The sequence below is a fragment of the Melanostigma gelatinosum genome, assembly GCF_949748355.1.
Source record: "Melanostigma gelatinosum genome assembly, chromosome: 13".
Lineage (NCBI taxonomy): Eukaryota > Metazoa > Chordata > Actinopteri > Perciformes > Zoarcidae > Melanostigma > Melanostigma gelatinosum.
Window position 1 is genome coordinate 14,916,441 of NC_136646.1, and position 15,837 is coordinate 14,932,277.

At 45.8% G+C, this 15,837-nt stretch overlaps 1 protein-coding gene across 1 annotated transcript in view; it reads left to right on the forward strand.

Annotated features, from left to right (window-relative positions):
• Positions 1–14,087, forward strand: part of LOC306787162 (adhesion G protein-coupled receptor L1-like) — a 68,810-nt gene extending 54,723 nt beyond the window's left edge. Inside the window, exons 14-26 of the mRNA XM_079282229.1 lie at positions 80–202; positions 1,052–1,260; positions 1,363–1,536; positions 2,110–2,319; positions 2,595–2,815; positions 3,112–3,178; positions 3,360–3,451; positions 3,576–3,744; positions 3,986–4,141; positions 5,258–5,354; positions 8,209–8,325; positions 11,745–11,762; positions 11,906–14,087. Coding sequence (XP_079138355.1) covers positions 80–202; positions 1,052–1,260; positions 1,363–1,536; positions 2,110–2,319; positions 2,595–2,815; positions 3,112–3,178; positions 3,360–3,451; positions 3,576–3,744; positions 3,986–4,141; positions 5,258–5,354; positions 8,209–8,325; positions 11,745–11,762; positions 11,906–12,822 — 2,570 coding nt within the window. The 3' untranslated portion in view covers positions 12,823–14,087. The remainder of the gene's footprint in view (positions 1–79; positions 203–1,051; positions 1,261–1,362; positions 1,537–2,109; positions 2,320–2,594; positions 2,816–3,111; positions 3,179–3,359; positions 3,452–3,575; positions 3,745–3,985; positions 4,142–5,257; positions 5,355–8,208; positions 8,326–11,744; positions 11,763–11,905) is intronic.
• The last annotated feature ends 1,750 nt before the right edge of the window (positions 14,088–15,837 follow it).

The window sequence follows — 15,837 nt, forward strand, 5'->3', positions numbered from 1 at the left end:
TATTTTGTTGCGTATTTGACGGCGTAGAAGTCTTCCTTTAACTTTTGCGTGCTGTGTTTCCCCCCCCCCCCCCCATCAGATCTCGAGGTGCATGTCCTAAACACAGAGATGGACCTGCAGGACTTGTCCTTCCCACAGAATTACGCCAGCGACAGCACCATCCAGCTTTCGGCTTCCACCATCAAACAGTACAGTCGCAACGGTCAGCAGCCACACCCCGCCCCGCCCCATCCTCACCCCACGGCCTGATAAATTGTACTGTCCTGTGGAGCCCACTTTTATGTTTCCGTTTCATGCCAGCTTAAAACAATCTGCATGCAGTGGACTACATTATTGGTTCACAATAATAGGCTAATCAGATGAACAAAAGTGCTGAGACAATTTCTTTTCTTGATGGTTTCTTAATAGAATAGCTGGGGAGGCGTGTAGATTACAATCGGCCCCAGTCTGACAGAGCAATCTCAGCACTCCCTCTCTTCCCCATCCCGTCCCCTCGCTCCGTCTCCTCGCCGCCTTATCCCCCTCTCTCATCTCTCTTGTTTCTAACCCCCACCACTGTCACCCCCCCCCCTCTCCCCTCATCCCATACCCCCTTTCTGTTTTCTGTCTCCGCTCGGCTCTGCAGTGGGAACGAGATTAGAATGATTGAAACAAACGCACATGAAATATTCATATGGAATAATAAGAGATCTGTGAATGCTTGAGGGATGAATGTTCCATTGCCCTCCACATTAAATCTCGCTCTCTTCCACCAGTCAAAATGAAACGGTCCTTACCATCATTCTAACCTTCACTAACTCTCTCTCTCTGTCTCCCTCTCGCTCACCCTGTCACTCCCCACCCTCTATCTCTGTCACTCTCACTGCCATTACCATATTATGCCCCCATTTCTGAATTCTGTCTTTTTCTCCTCCTCCTCCTCCTCCTCCTCCTCCCTTTATCCTCCTGTCTGCATCTCCCTTTTCAAATAACGCCGGCCTTTTCTTTGCTTGCTTTTCCCTTCACTCTCTTTCTCCTCGTTTATCTCCTCCTCCTCCTCCTCCATGTGCAGGACAAGTCAAGGTGGTGTTCATTCTGTACAAAAACTTGGGATCCTTCCTGTCCACTGAGAACGCCACTGTGAAGATGGAACTTGACGGGCCAAGCCACGATAAGAAGCGCCTGGCGGTCAACTCCCACGTCATCGCCGCCTCCATCAACAAAGAGTCCAGCAGGGTGTTTCTCATTGAGCCGGTGGTCTTCACTCTCAAACACCTACAGGTGGCTTATTTCAGTCGATTGTCAAACTCAATTTTCATTCACATAGACTCCAATCTAACATTTTTCCATCATCCCTTGCTTTTCTTTTTCTTTTCTTTCCAGTTGGAGAACTACAACACTCCGAATTGCTCCTTCTGGAACTACTCCGAGCGCTCCATGACGGGCCAGTGGTCGTCGCAGGGCTGCAAGCTGCTGGACACCAACAGCACGCACACCACCTGCTCCTGCAGCCACCTCACCAACTTCGCCGTGCTCATGGCTCACCGCGAGCCCGATGTGAGTAAACAAGGGGCGCGGCTAAAAAACAAATTGAAGCCGGGTAATTTATGCAGCCGTTCATTCGTGCGAGCATTAGCGTTCGCTGGCTCTCAGTCACACACCCTCACACACATGCACATTAATGTACCCTCTCAAGGCTGACAGGCCCTTTGTTTTGAATTTCCTATTTTCCCTCCTTCACGCCGACATTCAGGGAGGCACATGCTTAAAAATTCATGTCTACTTCTAGCTGACATTCACATGAATTTGAATGTCATGTATTTTTTTTTTCCAGGACGTCTTGTCTCTTGTCTCTACACTTTAGCTCCTTGCATATATTTACAAATATTAAATAAAGCAATTTTGCTCTTTCTCTCCCGTCCCCCCGTTCTGTCTATCTATCCCCCTATTGTTTCTTCCTTCCACTATTCTCCCATCTATCTCTCTACTCCCCATATCCCATTACCCTGCCTTGTCCTATATTCTTTTCCCGCTCTATTTGTCTACGTCCCTCTGCCCTCTGCTTGTACCCCGTTCCCCTCCACTCTCTCGACCCCTGTGTTCGGTTACGCGTCGCTACCCGGACCTCAGTACCCGGGGCGAATGCACGAACTGATCCTGTTCGTGATCACCTGGGTGGGGATCGTCATCTCCCTGGTGTGTCTCGCCATCTGCATCTCCACGTTCTGCTTCCTGCGCGGCCTGCAGACCGACCGCAACACCATCCACAAGAACCTCTGCATCAATCTCTTCATCGCCGAGCTGCTCTTCCTCATCGGCATCGACAAGACGGAATACCATGTGAGTTTCTGGATGTCTGTCCAGGATGTTGGGGTCTCACTCATGAAAATGGTTTCGCTTGTTTTCTTGGGAAGGAAATATATCTTTAAAAAAAAAAAAAAAAAGAGAGAGAGAGAATTGCACTACAGTACATACCCTGCTTTAAAACTCTGCATCATCAGGTCAGTTGTCAAAACTACGTCTTTGATCTTAACCGTTTCCTTTCTTTCATTCTAATATTTTCAATCCTCTTCTCTCTCTCTTCTCTCTACTCTCTCCCTTCCTGTCGTCTTCAGATTGCCTGTCCCATCTTTGCCGGCCTTCTGCATTTCTTCTTCTTGGCTGCCTTCTCCTGGATGTGTCTGGAGGGTGTGCAACTCTATCTCATGCTGGTGGAGGTCTTTGAGAGCGAGTACTCCCGCAAAAAGTACTACTATCTGTGCGGCTACTGCTTCCCCGCACTGGTGGTGGGCATCTCCGCGGCGATCGACTACAGGAGCTATGGGACCAAGAAAGCGTACGTGTGAAGACGGGTCTTTTGCACCTGCAGATTGAGAAGTAGGATTATGTTATTCCCCCAGCTGGAACCGTAATATGCAGCGCTGTGTGAACGGCTCTTGCACCTCCCTGCGGACTGGCTTTTCTGAACACACTTCTCCAAAGCCTGATGATTAGCCTTCATAAGATAATCCGCTGATACAGGGAAATAGTGTGTGCCTGCCTGCCTGTGTGCGTGTGCGTGTGCGTGTGTGTGTGTGTGTGTGTTGGTGAGCTTAGTTGTGTGTAACTATCTTCTCCTTTGTGCCACTCCAGATGCTGGCTGCGAGTGGATAACTACTTCATCTGGAGCTTCATTGGACCCGTTTCATTTGTTATTATGGTATTAGCTTTATTGTCAGACAGTATTATTTCCCTCTCTATTTTGATATCAGCCAGTCAAACTAAAACTGTTTCCCCGTGCCTGCATTATGAGGTTATTAATGGTGCAAAGCCGGTACTTTTGGTGCAGACTGTAAAGTTCACCACACATTTATTTGGTTCTTCCCATCTTTCGTCCTCAGCTCAACCTCATCTTCCTCATGATCACTTTACACAAGATGATCCGCAACTCCTCAGCACTCAAACCCGACTCCAGCCGCCTGGATAACATCAAGTGAGTTCTAATTATTCAATCACTTGTGATAAATAAGCCACGCCGTCAGATGGATTCCAAATTGATTCAGTAACTCTGTGCATCAAGTCATTATTTGTCAATATTTCCACTCCACTTCCTTCAGGTCGTGGGCTCTGGGGGCCATTGCTCTGCTGTTCCTGCTGGGAATGACGTGGGCTTTTGGCCTCCTCTTTATCAATGAGAACACGGTAATCATGGCCTACCTCTTCACCACCTTCAACGCCTTCCAGGGCATGTTCATCTTCATCTTCCACTGTGCACTTCAGAAGAAGGTAACGATACAAGACTAGTGTCTGAAGACTTGCTATATATAACGTTTTGAATAAGAAGATGAAATGTTGAGACGGATGTGCATGTGTGATTAATATTCAGCATACATGTTCAGAGTGATTCTTCTGTTGCCTTGTGTTAAAAGCCTCCGCTGCTCCACATTGGGCCCCGGCCCCAGTGTTTGTGTTTACGAGTGGCTTTTTAAAACCTGCCCGCTGTGCCGGTGGTGTTGTTTCTTTACAGGTCCATAAGGAGTACAGTAAGTGTCTGCGTCACTCCTACTGCTGCAGCCGTACCTCCACCACCAGCTCCCACGGCTCCCTGAAGAACTCAGGCCTACGTGCCAACAACCGCTACTACAGCGGCAGCCAAGCTCGCCACGCAGCCGCCCACCGACAGGTGCGAGCAAGACAGACACACTAAGCAGTACACACACACACACACACACACGACGCGGGTGCAATTGTTCGTCCAGCTTTGCACACAAAAAAACCTGAGCACCGTCGAGTTTTAAAATTGGATTTTTCTTTGAACAAATGAAAAGTAAATGTGCCCGAGCGGCGACATGTAGAAATCAGCCCTCCAGACTGTCTTGATACAATCTCTCTTCTTTTTTTTTAGAACACTCTCCAAAAGGGTGTTAAAACAAGGATTAAATGGATAGCTTTGGAAACAAGGGACATTTCCTCGCCCTGCTGCTATATTTTCCTCTCGTTTTAAAAGGTCTGTTATGTAAGATTCTAGAGCACAAAGTGAGTGCACCTGATCAATACAAACGACTCATCGATTGCTTTGCAAAGCACGCAAATCGACTTACTTTACTTACATTTGAGCACACGTTCAAATTGTTTGCATGTGCCAATAACAAAAAGACAAAAGCTGCCAGTGAAACACCAGTGTTACAACACATGCTGTTCACAGTGACGAGGCAGAATCAAACGTGACATCACGATATACATGACGAGTTCATTACACATTTCTGTTGCAAAAGGTTTTACTTTTAAGTTTCCATCCATTACTGTGCTTCACACAGTACATGACCAATTAATAAAGATATCCTTTGAAGTCCATGTACTAAATATAGACACAGGCGCCATACAAGACATCCGGAACCACTGTGCATGCTGGCATATTGAGCTATGGCACAAACACATACTGTACACACACACACACACACACGTTGACAGTTAGTCCTCACAATCAACAAACGAGCTTCCCCACACTGTAATAAGTCGCTTCCAAAAGAACAATTGCATCAGCGACTGCAATCATGTCTTACACATCTCCCGTTTACGAGCCCCCCTCGTGATAACATGACATGGCTGTGTGCCTCTTTACCCAACGTCTCCATCTCTTTGTGTGCCGTGTTTGCCTATTGTTCTTTGCGGATTAGAGCGAGCCCAACCGTTTTGATTACAGCAGCCCCACTGAGTTACAAAGTCTACCCGTCGCGTTTCTATATTTAACTTGTTGTCTGTCTTGCCGCCACTCACTGAGCTCTGCTCCTTCTTCCAGAGTCGGATCCGCAGGATGTGGAACGACACGGTTCGAAAGCAGACGGAGTCGTCTTTCATGGCGGGAGATATCAATAGCACCCCGACACTCAACCGCGGTGAGGCCTCTCCCTCTGTCAACTGCTTTCAACCTGTGTTAAGTGTGACACGCTTAAATGCACACAAAACTCACAGAGTCCAGCACACTCATAAAGACTTATTGCACAAAGACAAATAAAGCATGAGTGGACACTTAGCCAAGGCAAAAGCACTGTTATTCAGTGTTACGGGATACAGGATGATGAAATATATGTCCTTAATATATTAAGGTCAACGAATGATTCAGGTCGCCTTACAGCCAGAAGGGCAGCCAGCAAACAGTAATGGCTTGAATTGAATAACATGTGGTTGAAGGCTGGTTGGAGGGTTTTCAGTTTGTGGCAGCTGCTGGTCAGTAAAAGCACTTAAATACTCCGGAGCTGAAACACTTGTTCTGTAAATATGTGTGTGGGTGGGTCATAATAAACTCCTGTTATTGTAATTAGGTAGACTTACAATATTTGTTGTGTATTTAATGTCATTAATACTAATTTATCTTAAAGAAAGAGGGCGTGTGGACATAGATCCCATTCATCACAGGGTATAATTATTTCTCAACTCTCCACGATAACCAGAAATGGTTTGCAGCCAGTTGTGATGAAATAGTTCATCATTAAGGATGAGTCATCCATCTTAAGCTTCATTTGTTGCTTTTGTTTTGTGAATTTCCCGTTTTTGCCCGACATCGCTGCTCGCTAGATCCTCGTATCACCACTCATCATTTAAAAAATGTACCAGATATCGATTCTGGCACCCAACAACACAGCAAGAGGACATGTTCCATGTGTAACTTTAGCCTACTGTTTGAGGTGATTTGTGTTGTCCTCCAGTCTTTCCACTGTTTTCTATCCAGCCAACACCGTGATGTAATCGTGACGCCGGCAGTAAAAGGGTCTCCAGAATCGCATGTGTTGTGATTCATCATTGTAGAAAAATATTGTTGTAGCTGCGAGTTAACCCGAGATTGCCAGCCCCAGTTTGAACTCTGTCCCCTCAGCCTTTTTATCGTGTCATGGGATCAATTGCATCCCATTTCTTCTTTGCCAGAACGCAGTGACGCATGCCCTCCCCACTAAACTCCACACAGTACATATATATATATATATATATATATATAGCGCACTAGCAATTATTTAAGAAGTGAAAAATGGAGCATGGAGTCACCGATTGTCTCAGCCTCAGCAACTGGTGGCGTCACCGCCGCAGCCGCCAGTGACACGGAGACGATCAAGGCTGGCTAAGGTTCCGCATTGGGGAGGTGGGAGGGTGATGATGATGGCAACAGAGGCAGTTGCTAAATCAGCCGTCACTCTCTATGCTAATTTCATCCATTTTGTTTTTAATGAAGTGATTAGCGTGTGAATGAACAGGGGGTAATTATTCTAATTGAAGAGAGTGACAGGAGCAAGGCAGGGGCGAGGAAGAGGATGCTACGAGCGAGCTGCATGGATGAGGGTGTGTGTGTGTGTGTGTGTGTGTGTGTGTGTGTGTGTGTGAGAGAGTTTCCGGGGCTTTTCGTCACGACGGAGCAATCACCAGGGCTGTTAAGACACACAATGTGGATCCTTCCATGTTGTGCTGTCAAACACAAACAACTGTGCTGTGAAGCCTTTATTCTTTTGGGCTTTGAGAAAAGTTTGTCAGTTGGCAGAAAGTGAAAGACGAAGGGGAGCGCAGGAGGGAGGGAGAAGAAAAGCGAGAGAGTGAGAGAGGGAGGCGCCATCATGGAGGAGTAATTAAAGAGGCCAAATCTGGAGAGACGCTGCGTCGTTATAACTGGCATCTCGGATCTCTTTGATTTCTCCACTTCACTTCTTTATGAACCACAATCTCTTCCTGAGAATAGTAATGTCCAGAAGACAAGGCGTGCAGAACACAGACACACACACAGCCTCCCATGATTCCCTGTGCCCTACTTTCTCTCCCCACTTCAAGCTGGTTCCTTTCATTTTCTACAAGATATTCCTATGGAGGTACAGACAGGCAGCGAATCCCAACTAATTTGGTGTTGTTTGTAAAAATTCTGGCACGCGGAACTGAGGAAATGTGGTTGAGTCAAGACACAGCAGAAGGAGCCAGAGAATAGAGAGAGAGAGAGAGAGAGAGAGAGAGAGAGAGGGGTTTGTGTGGCATGCCAGAAAGATGGACAGCGGAAGTGTATGAAGGGAAAATGACAAATAAATAGCTGTGTGTGAGTGCATGTCTTATTGCATTTTTTTTTTAGAATCCCCTGCTCCCTTGCTCGTGTGATGAACGGTAGGCGTGGGACTTGAAGGTTGCACTTTGCCTAGGACGACTCTCCGTCATGCTGTCCTATTTTTAATTTCATGGCATTTCTGTTGGAGTTGCCTGAGGCTGGAGCCATACATGGGCATTATACAACATTCCGTGTGCCATTCCCTTGAATTATATTTGTCTGGTAGTGGCATTCACATTGCACTGGGAAATTAACTGTGTTTCAATGGCTGCACCCCAAGACTGCATAATGGCATGCATTACTGTTCTACCCCATCTGACTACACTGTCAGGAGCCAAAAAGGAAAAACAAAAAATAATGGCAATGCTCCAAACAGCACCTTTCCCCTGCAATTGTATTTTTACTCAAAGGTTACAATCAGCAGTCATAAACATTGAGGAGAACACTGTGAAATGCATTACTCCATAAAGCACCGGCACAACAAAAAATAACCCCATCTGAATAAACAGGAAATATTTTTTATGATTCCAGATGTTATGACCGAGTCTGGAAACGTGAATTTCAGAGCGCTACACCTATTGTGTGTTGTGTTTCTGCTTGTGATTGCTTTGCTTGCATTTGAGACAAAGATAAGAGCCTATTTATGACTCTATTTCTAAAATGTTTGTGTCTTGCAGCAACCATGGGCAACCACCTTCTGACGAACCCGGTGTTACAGACTCGCACCTCTCCTTACAACACTCTGCTGGCTGAGAGCTTCACACCACCCTCACCTGGTGTCTTTAACTCTACAGGTTAACTCCCAAACACTCCAGTCTGTGTGTGTGTGTGTGTGTGTGTGTGTGTGTGTGTAGGACTCTTTGCCTGATTCGGCAGTAAACAATCAGTGTGGCATATCATAAGTCTACATTACACTTGGATGAATCAAATATCGTTGTATAATAATATTAGTTAGCCAGACAAAGAACAAAGAGAGAGCACTTGGTGGTAGAAAACTGCTTATTCACTCCTACAAAATGCACAATAGCACACCCACGCACAATGAGCATCTGGCGACGGCGCATCAGGATAAAGAAAAGAAAAAAAAGTGAAAATCTTGGTGTAGTGCAGTGGTTCTCAAACTGTGGGGCAGGGGGAAATTATTTTTTTTAAAGTAATTAATAAATACATGGCGAAATGTATGGAAGCCCGTTCCGCCACTGTGAGGAAAATTACAGATCCTGTAAATCATTATCATGAGATTCTATCTCAAAATAATGACTTACTGTCTCATAATAATGTTATGTTTATTTTATTTGATATGGACTTCACAGCAGCATTAGAATTGTAACATACATTTATGCACAAAGCCCAGATGCACTGTGTTAAGTGTTTGAAGAGAAAGGCTAATTTACAACACCTGTCCACAGGAGGCTTTTTGCAGATATAACTTTATTTGCATTGTTCTAAAAAAGTGATTGCACATTGTATTTGTTTTTGTCTGATGGAGCAATCTGGTTTACTTAAAAGTGATTGCAATTTTCTTTATTCTATGATTTGAAAAAGCACAGACGGAGGAGTCACAAAATGTTATTTCAATAAAAGTTCAACATGGACCACTTTGTTACAATTTTGTTGTGGCGGTGGGGCATGAACATTTTTCTTCCTCCAAAGTGGGGCGCGACAGAAAAAGTTTGAGAACCACTGGTGTAGTGCATCATCAGAAACAGCTTATTCACTTCTCCAAAATGTGGAAAAGTGCAACACACATGCTCTGGCGACAGCCCACCAGGATAAAGACAAGAAGAGAGAAATATTTGTGTTGGCGCACTGGTAGAAAAAACAGCTTAAGGATTCTACAAAGTGCGCAATAGCACGCGCACACACACACACACGCGTCTGGTGGCGGCGCACCAGAAGCCCATCATCAGACAACATACACAACGCCAATAAAAGGGTTGAACAAAAAAATGATTTAGGGCTTTAATTAATGTATTTGTGTAAGCTTCTACTGGGGATGTCGAATGAGGCTTTGAATGGTTGTCGTCACAGTTTGCGATGACATCACCTTAAACAAATGGGGAAAATATGAGTTTGTGTTTCCAGAGAGCATGAAAAGTTTTGAAACTTGAATCTATTCGGTACAGCCCCCTTGAAAAAAATAAAAAATAAATCATGCACTTACTTTATTTGTAGACAAAGTCCATGCGTCGATCCCTCTGGACAAAGATGACAGTGGTTTTGTAGTAAAAGGCCTCCCTGTTAGCTGCACTCCCGGGTTCCAGAAGTCTTTCCTTAAGAAGGTCCTGTCCACAGATGTTAAGACCAGCTTCAAACGTGTCGTGGCCTCGGGTTTACAGTCCGCTGCCTGTCCAAAAAGTAAGCAGCTGTACAGGCGTTTGTGAACAGCATTCTCCCACCAAATCAGACTTTAATCTATTCAGATCGAAGAGTTTTGCATTCTGTGGACAGGCTCTTCAATGTGTTGTCATCACGTTTAGCAGACATCTCTGCGAATTCTTTTCTTTCAATTAAGCCAATGATATCGAGCCCCGTAAAACGGTCAAACTTGGCTTTCATTTGTACAGTGCCAGGAGCATCATATAAAGTATGTCCACTCATGACTGGACTTGTGCTGGCAATGTCCTTATTTATCATTTCTTTCTGACAACACAACATGTTCAACAACATTTCCTTGATTGGCAGAGCTATTGCCTTGCACTTGCTTGGCATCGCAGCGTTTTTTTAAAAAAATGTTTCTCGTTACCTTTACCTTTGCATTGTGCGTGCTGGTATGCAGCCTGCGTTTTGAGGAGCAAGTGCCAAAAGTAGCATACTAGTTTTACTAGTAATTCATAAAATTATGAATCCTGAATATGAATAAATGATCAATAAATACAACTATCACATCATGTCATTTCTTTTTAGCTTATAGCTTATATCTTTTAGCGTGTGTGTGTGTGTGTGTGTGTGTGTGTTTGTGTTGTTTTTTCAGACTTTGTAGCTGTGAGATAGATTCACGAGGCTGAGCAGAAGAGAGCCTAACAGCGTTTACAGCCTAACCAGCCATCTGGTCAGATCTCGAATCTTCATGAGAACAGCCACAAATTGATTTTGAAGTTTAGCTACAGCTGCGACTGCCAGAAATCTTGAGGACAGTTTTTCTGTTCCCAGGCATAAAAAGTCGTCCGCTTTAACTCATGACGGCCGTAGAGAAGGATCAGTGCAGCTCGGTGGCCTGGGACAGTCCATCTGAGTGGAGGTCACTCAGGTGTGTGTGTGTGTGTGTGTGTGTGTATACTTGCTTCTATCTCAGAGTTTCTTTAAACAGCCCGATGGCTGTTTATCGCATTGCTGCATCCCTACTCTTTGGGTGCATATAACCGCTGAATGTTCTGGTAATTGCGCCACTACGGTACTAATATTTACTTGGTACGTGAGAACTATAACTGCGTGTGGCTAGTTGCTGGCTGAGTGTGCACCCGCAGTGTATCAGGCCTCGTGTCAGAGCACTGAAATTTAAGGCGGCGTTTCGGCGTTTCTGTTAAATATTTTAAAACCTCTCTGCACAATACGTCAAGCCTGATGGCCACGGGCTTGGCAGCGAAGACATTTTTAGAAGAGAGTGGGAGAGGAAGTAGGGAGAGCACTTCATTAGAATGTCTAATTACCCACACCACCACTGAATAACGTTGATTAAAGTCATACTACGCATTCAAATTCAATAAAACAAAATAACTTTCTGGGAGGCTGTGGCTTTTGCTTTGCTGTGTGATGGTAATTTGGGAGAAAAAGCACAACATCTGTGGCGTGCTGAAAGAAAGTCGTAAAAAAAAAATAAACCTTACTGCTACTGTACAAGGTTTTTGCATGAATTATGTATGTATCCAAGTATCACTGCCAGTGGTAAATAAATACCCAGAGTATTTTCTTTGGCTTAGATGTAAATGTTGGAGGAATACAGTGTCAAACAAACAGATCCAAGTCTGCATAAATCAGAGTCAATGTGAGCGCGCGTGTGGTAAGAGTTGGAGGGTTTGATATTGAGTGTGAGAGAGACGGAGAGAAAAGAAAAGGGGCCGATGGACGAGGACATTTTTCATTCCATTAATGGTTCCCTTTTGAAATGTCTTAATAATGAATAAATCGACTTAATGTTACTCCATTGAAGAACACTTACTGACTAGTGTCTTTCATTTGATTCACTCCACATGACTTTCTCTGGGACGCGTAGGAACCTTCCGTGATCCAAGTAAGTGTAATTCACCTCAGTTCACATCATTTTACCATCTGATATGTATTCCTCTGTTCTTGCCGACAGTTTTATCTGACTGTATCATAATAATGCCAAAACCCTCTGCCTCTCTGTCTCTCTTCTATTTGTGTTGGGTCCAGAGAGCACGTTATCAAAGGCCCGCGACCCCTGTGGGATGGAAACCCTGCCCTTGAATGGTAACTTCAACAACAGCTACTCCCTGCGCAGTGGCCCAGGGGGTGTGGGCGGGGGCAGCTGTGACTTCCTCGGTGGTGGGGGCGGAGACAGTCCCCCGCCCCTCCTCAATCCCCGCGGCTCAGAGGCACTGGGAGGCGGAGGCATCCGACGAAACCTCTCTGACGCCGCTGCCTTCGAAAAAATGATCATCTCTGAGCTCGTGCACAACAACCTAAGAGGGGGTGTTGGAGGAGGAAGTGGAGGAGGTGACGTAGGGGACAGGGTGTGTGGCAGCCTGGCCAGGGGACGTCCTCACGGTGGGGTTGGTCGGGGGACAACGGGGGCCGGGCCAGAGCTGTCTATGGGCATGGATGAAGACCAGGACTTTCTGAGACAGGGGCGGCAGCGCACTCCGCAGGATGTGGAGCTGCTTTATAAAGCTCTGGAGGAGCCCCTGCTGTTGCAGCGAGCCCAGTCGGTCCTCTACCAAAGCGATCCAGAGGAGTCAGAGAGCTACACGGCCGACCTCACCGAGAGCCTAGGCCACAGCGGCCACAGTGGCCAGAGTGCTGGCGGTCAGGTGGGCAACAGAGCGCCAGACTCCCCTGCCCGTGACTCCCTGTACACCAGCATCACCAACCTGCGAGACTCACCTTACCCCGACAGCAGTCCTGAGCCCCTGGAGGTGGTCCCCCGTTCAGCCCAGCCCCCCGAGGAGCTGTACTACAGCTCCGGGAGGCCCGCCCTGGGCTCTCGTGGGGCCCCCATGCAGACCTTCTACCAGACTCCACTCCGGAGACCAAGTGGGGAGGGACACCAGGCTCAGGAGCCTGCCCACAATGAGGGAGACGGACAGATGCAGCTGGTCACCAGCCTGTGACTGGAGCCTGGAGGAGGAAGTTGGAGACTAATGTGATGGCCAAAGCCGCCTCCTAGCCCACCTCGTTCTCGTGTCTCTCCACTTTCTGCTTGTTTGGTTGCCTTTCTTTTCTCTTGACTTTTATTTAGCTAACAGATGAGCAGAGGGACCTTCCGGGGGAGTCGTGGCTGACTCTGCAGAAGCAGCCTTTATCCTGAACCCTCCCTCGTCTTAAGGAGATGAGCGATGGGGTTTTTTCTGCGGAGCATTCGTCGGCTCTCTCCAACCCCAGTCCTCCCCAGTTCCTTTGGTACCCTAAGGCCAAGTCCAGCACTCTGAATGTACCGATCCACCCCCTTTACCTTCAGATATTTCAAAACTTTAAAACTTTGTTAAAGTTTTTTTCTGTAATTTATCTTCAGACCTGCTTCCTGAGATGGGAATATCATTTTATATTTAGTCTCATTTCCCTTTCGTACCATCCATAGGTCTTTTTTGAGTCATCATTTGATCGGAGTAGTTAGCTGCGGAGACAGGGAATATAGTACACTATTATAATCTAAAAAAATGTCTCACAGAAAGCTCTTCATTGTTGCCAAAAATATCTTTTATTGAGCCAGAACGGAAACTAGAGCATTCACAAAGCAAACACACACACACATACGCTCACTCATCCAGGAGTGCTCATTACTGAACATCAAAAGTGACAACAGTACTCCATCTAAGTAAAAGGGAACAAGAGCCTTTGTTCCAAGCAGGCAGTGGGAGCAGATTCAGAGTAGGTTGCCTTCATTTTCTCTTGCTGTGAATCGACGACTCTGTACAGAAGTGGAGCAGAGACGGAGCGGCACCACCCCCCTCCAGAGCAGCGGAACCTGCATCCATAAGACTGGCCAATCATCTCCACTGTTCTCTCTGGTTGTTTGCTTCAGGCATTTGAAAAGTTAAATGACTGCCTTGCTGTTGTTTTGAAGAGAGTATTCAATTTGTTGACTTTGGGTCTGCATCCTCTGGGGGCTGCAAGAGCGGACTGGTGTCGCCCCCCCCCAACCCCCCTGTACTTTGCTATTAGAGCCTAGCCAGTTGAAGTGGACTTGTTTCCTGTGTGTGGTTGTGACAAGCAAGACTGTAAACACCGCAAACTCACTGGTCGACCAATCGGTATAGCCGTGTACATAGGAGCCACACATGAATCTACTTTATTCCTACTATGTAAATAAAGACACCAGATGATCAAAAGCAACAAAAAGTAACAAATACTATGAAAAATGACTTCTTGTACTGCAACAAACCAACGAAAGAAAAAAATAAAATGTTTTTGAGTTTGTGAACTGAATGATGAACTCTCTCTCTCCCCCCCCCCTGTTGCTTGATCTCTCGCTCTCTCGCTCTTCTGTGCCACTTAGTGGAAAAGGGAGAAAGGCAGAGAGAGAGAGAGAGACGGATTATAATGTGTCGTAGATTTTATTGATAAAAACAAAACGGAACAAAAAAAAATATCCCTGGCACAATTTTTATGTAACATAATACGTTACATGTTGTCGATGTTTGCCGGTTGACATTCCCGGGGTGGAGTTGCAGATGGCAGCGAGAGGTGCAACATAGATGTCGTCAAATGTCATAGTGTGCCTCACAGGCACGGTGAAGCATTGTGGGTGAACGACAGCATCCACAAAGGGATTTGGTTTGTTCTGGTATTATTTGGAAGATATAACCAGATTACATACTTTTAACAAGATGGGTTTTAGCATGTGTGATAATGATGTTTGTTTTGCTATCAGAGAATATTGCATTTTGCTGTTTCTTCAGGGTAGATTCAGCATTTATCCAGAGCCTAATGGGACAATTCATAATTTTCCTGTGTGCACGTGCACGTATGAATGTGTCCGAATGGCTGCTTGCGTGCGTGTGTTAATTGTCCAGTGTGTGCGAGCCGTGCACCAGACTTTTGTGTGTGCACTTACTTTTGAACGTTTCTTTTTTTTTTTTTTTTTGGCCGTGTGACATGACTTGAATGCTCATCAGACAAAAGGGGGATGAGAGGAGAGCTGCCATACTTCTCCGCCTCAAATGGAAGCTGCTCTTGCCGTGGTGTTTATAGAGGACAGGAGAAATCAGACTGCCTCGGGATGACGTACGATAACCATATACCATGAAAATGACAAGCAAGGTTGACTGATCGGGAGGAACGTGTTTCCAATATGCCACCTTATGCAAGCGATACATTTGAGAAATTAGCTGTCAAGAGACAGAGACGCTCAAGAGGCTCCTTTCATCCAGCTGCAATCTGTCTGACCTTTAAAAAAAAAACTGAGAGTTTGCCTTCTTCTACGCTGTATTTATAGGTATTTGTTATGGTTGATTTATCTGCTTTTTTGTATGTTTTTTTTGAATATTTATTCACTGATTTATTCAGAGCATTGTTCTTTTTATTTTCTTTTTTACTGTCTCCCTCGTAAACCTGCGCAAAGCAAAAGTGTGTGGTGTGTGGACGGAACGTGAGCAGAAAATAGATGCATCCACTGCAGTGTGACATTTGGACAGGGCCTGGCTGTCCCACTTCTAAGAGAACCCAAAGGACAGCCTTTAGCTGTGGCTCCATGGGGCTAAAAGAGAGAAGGGGTTAAAGACAGATAAGGGAGAGGGATTACAAGGCTTTACCACCATTTATTCTTGTTATTCAAATCACTTGCGCAGGTAACATTGTATGGGCCACGGAGCGCGATGAGGCTCAGGGAGACGGCCCTAGTCATCATAACTTGAGCCATAGGGGGGGGGATGTGTGCAATACTGCTTTGATGGTACATGACGTGGATTTGCAGCTGAACCTGGCAGCTATCGGTGTTTACAAATGAAAAGACAATGTGCACATGTATTCTGCTCCGCTGCAGTGCTGGACGATGTGAAGCGTGGATCTCGTGGCTCGGTGGTGGTGGGGGGGGGGGTCAACTGCGGGTCAACTGAGGACAAATGAATGTATTTTAACAAGCAGGACTGAAGATGAAACAAATCACTCCGGGGCGGAAGTGTTAATGG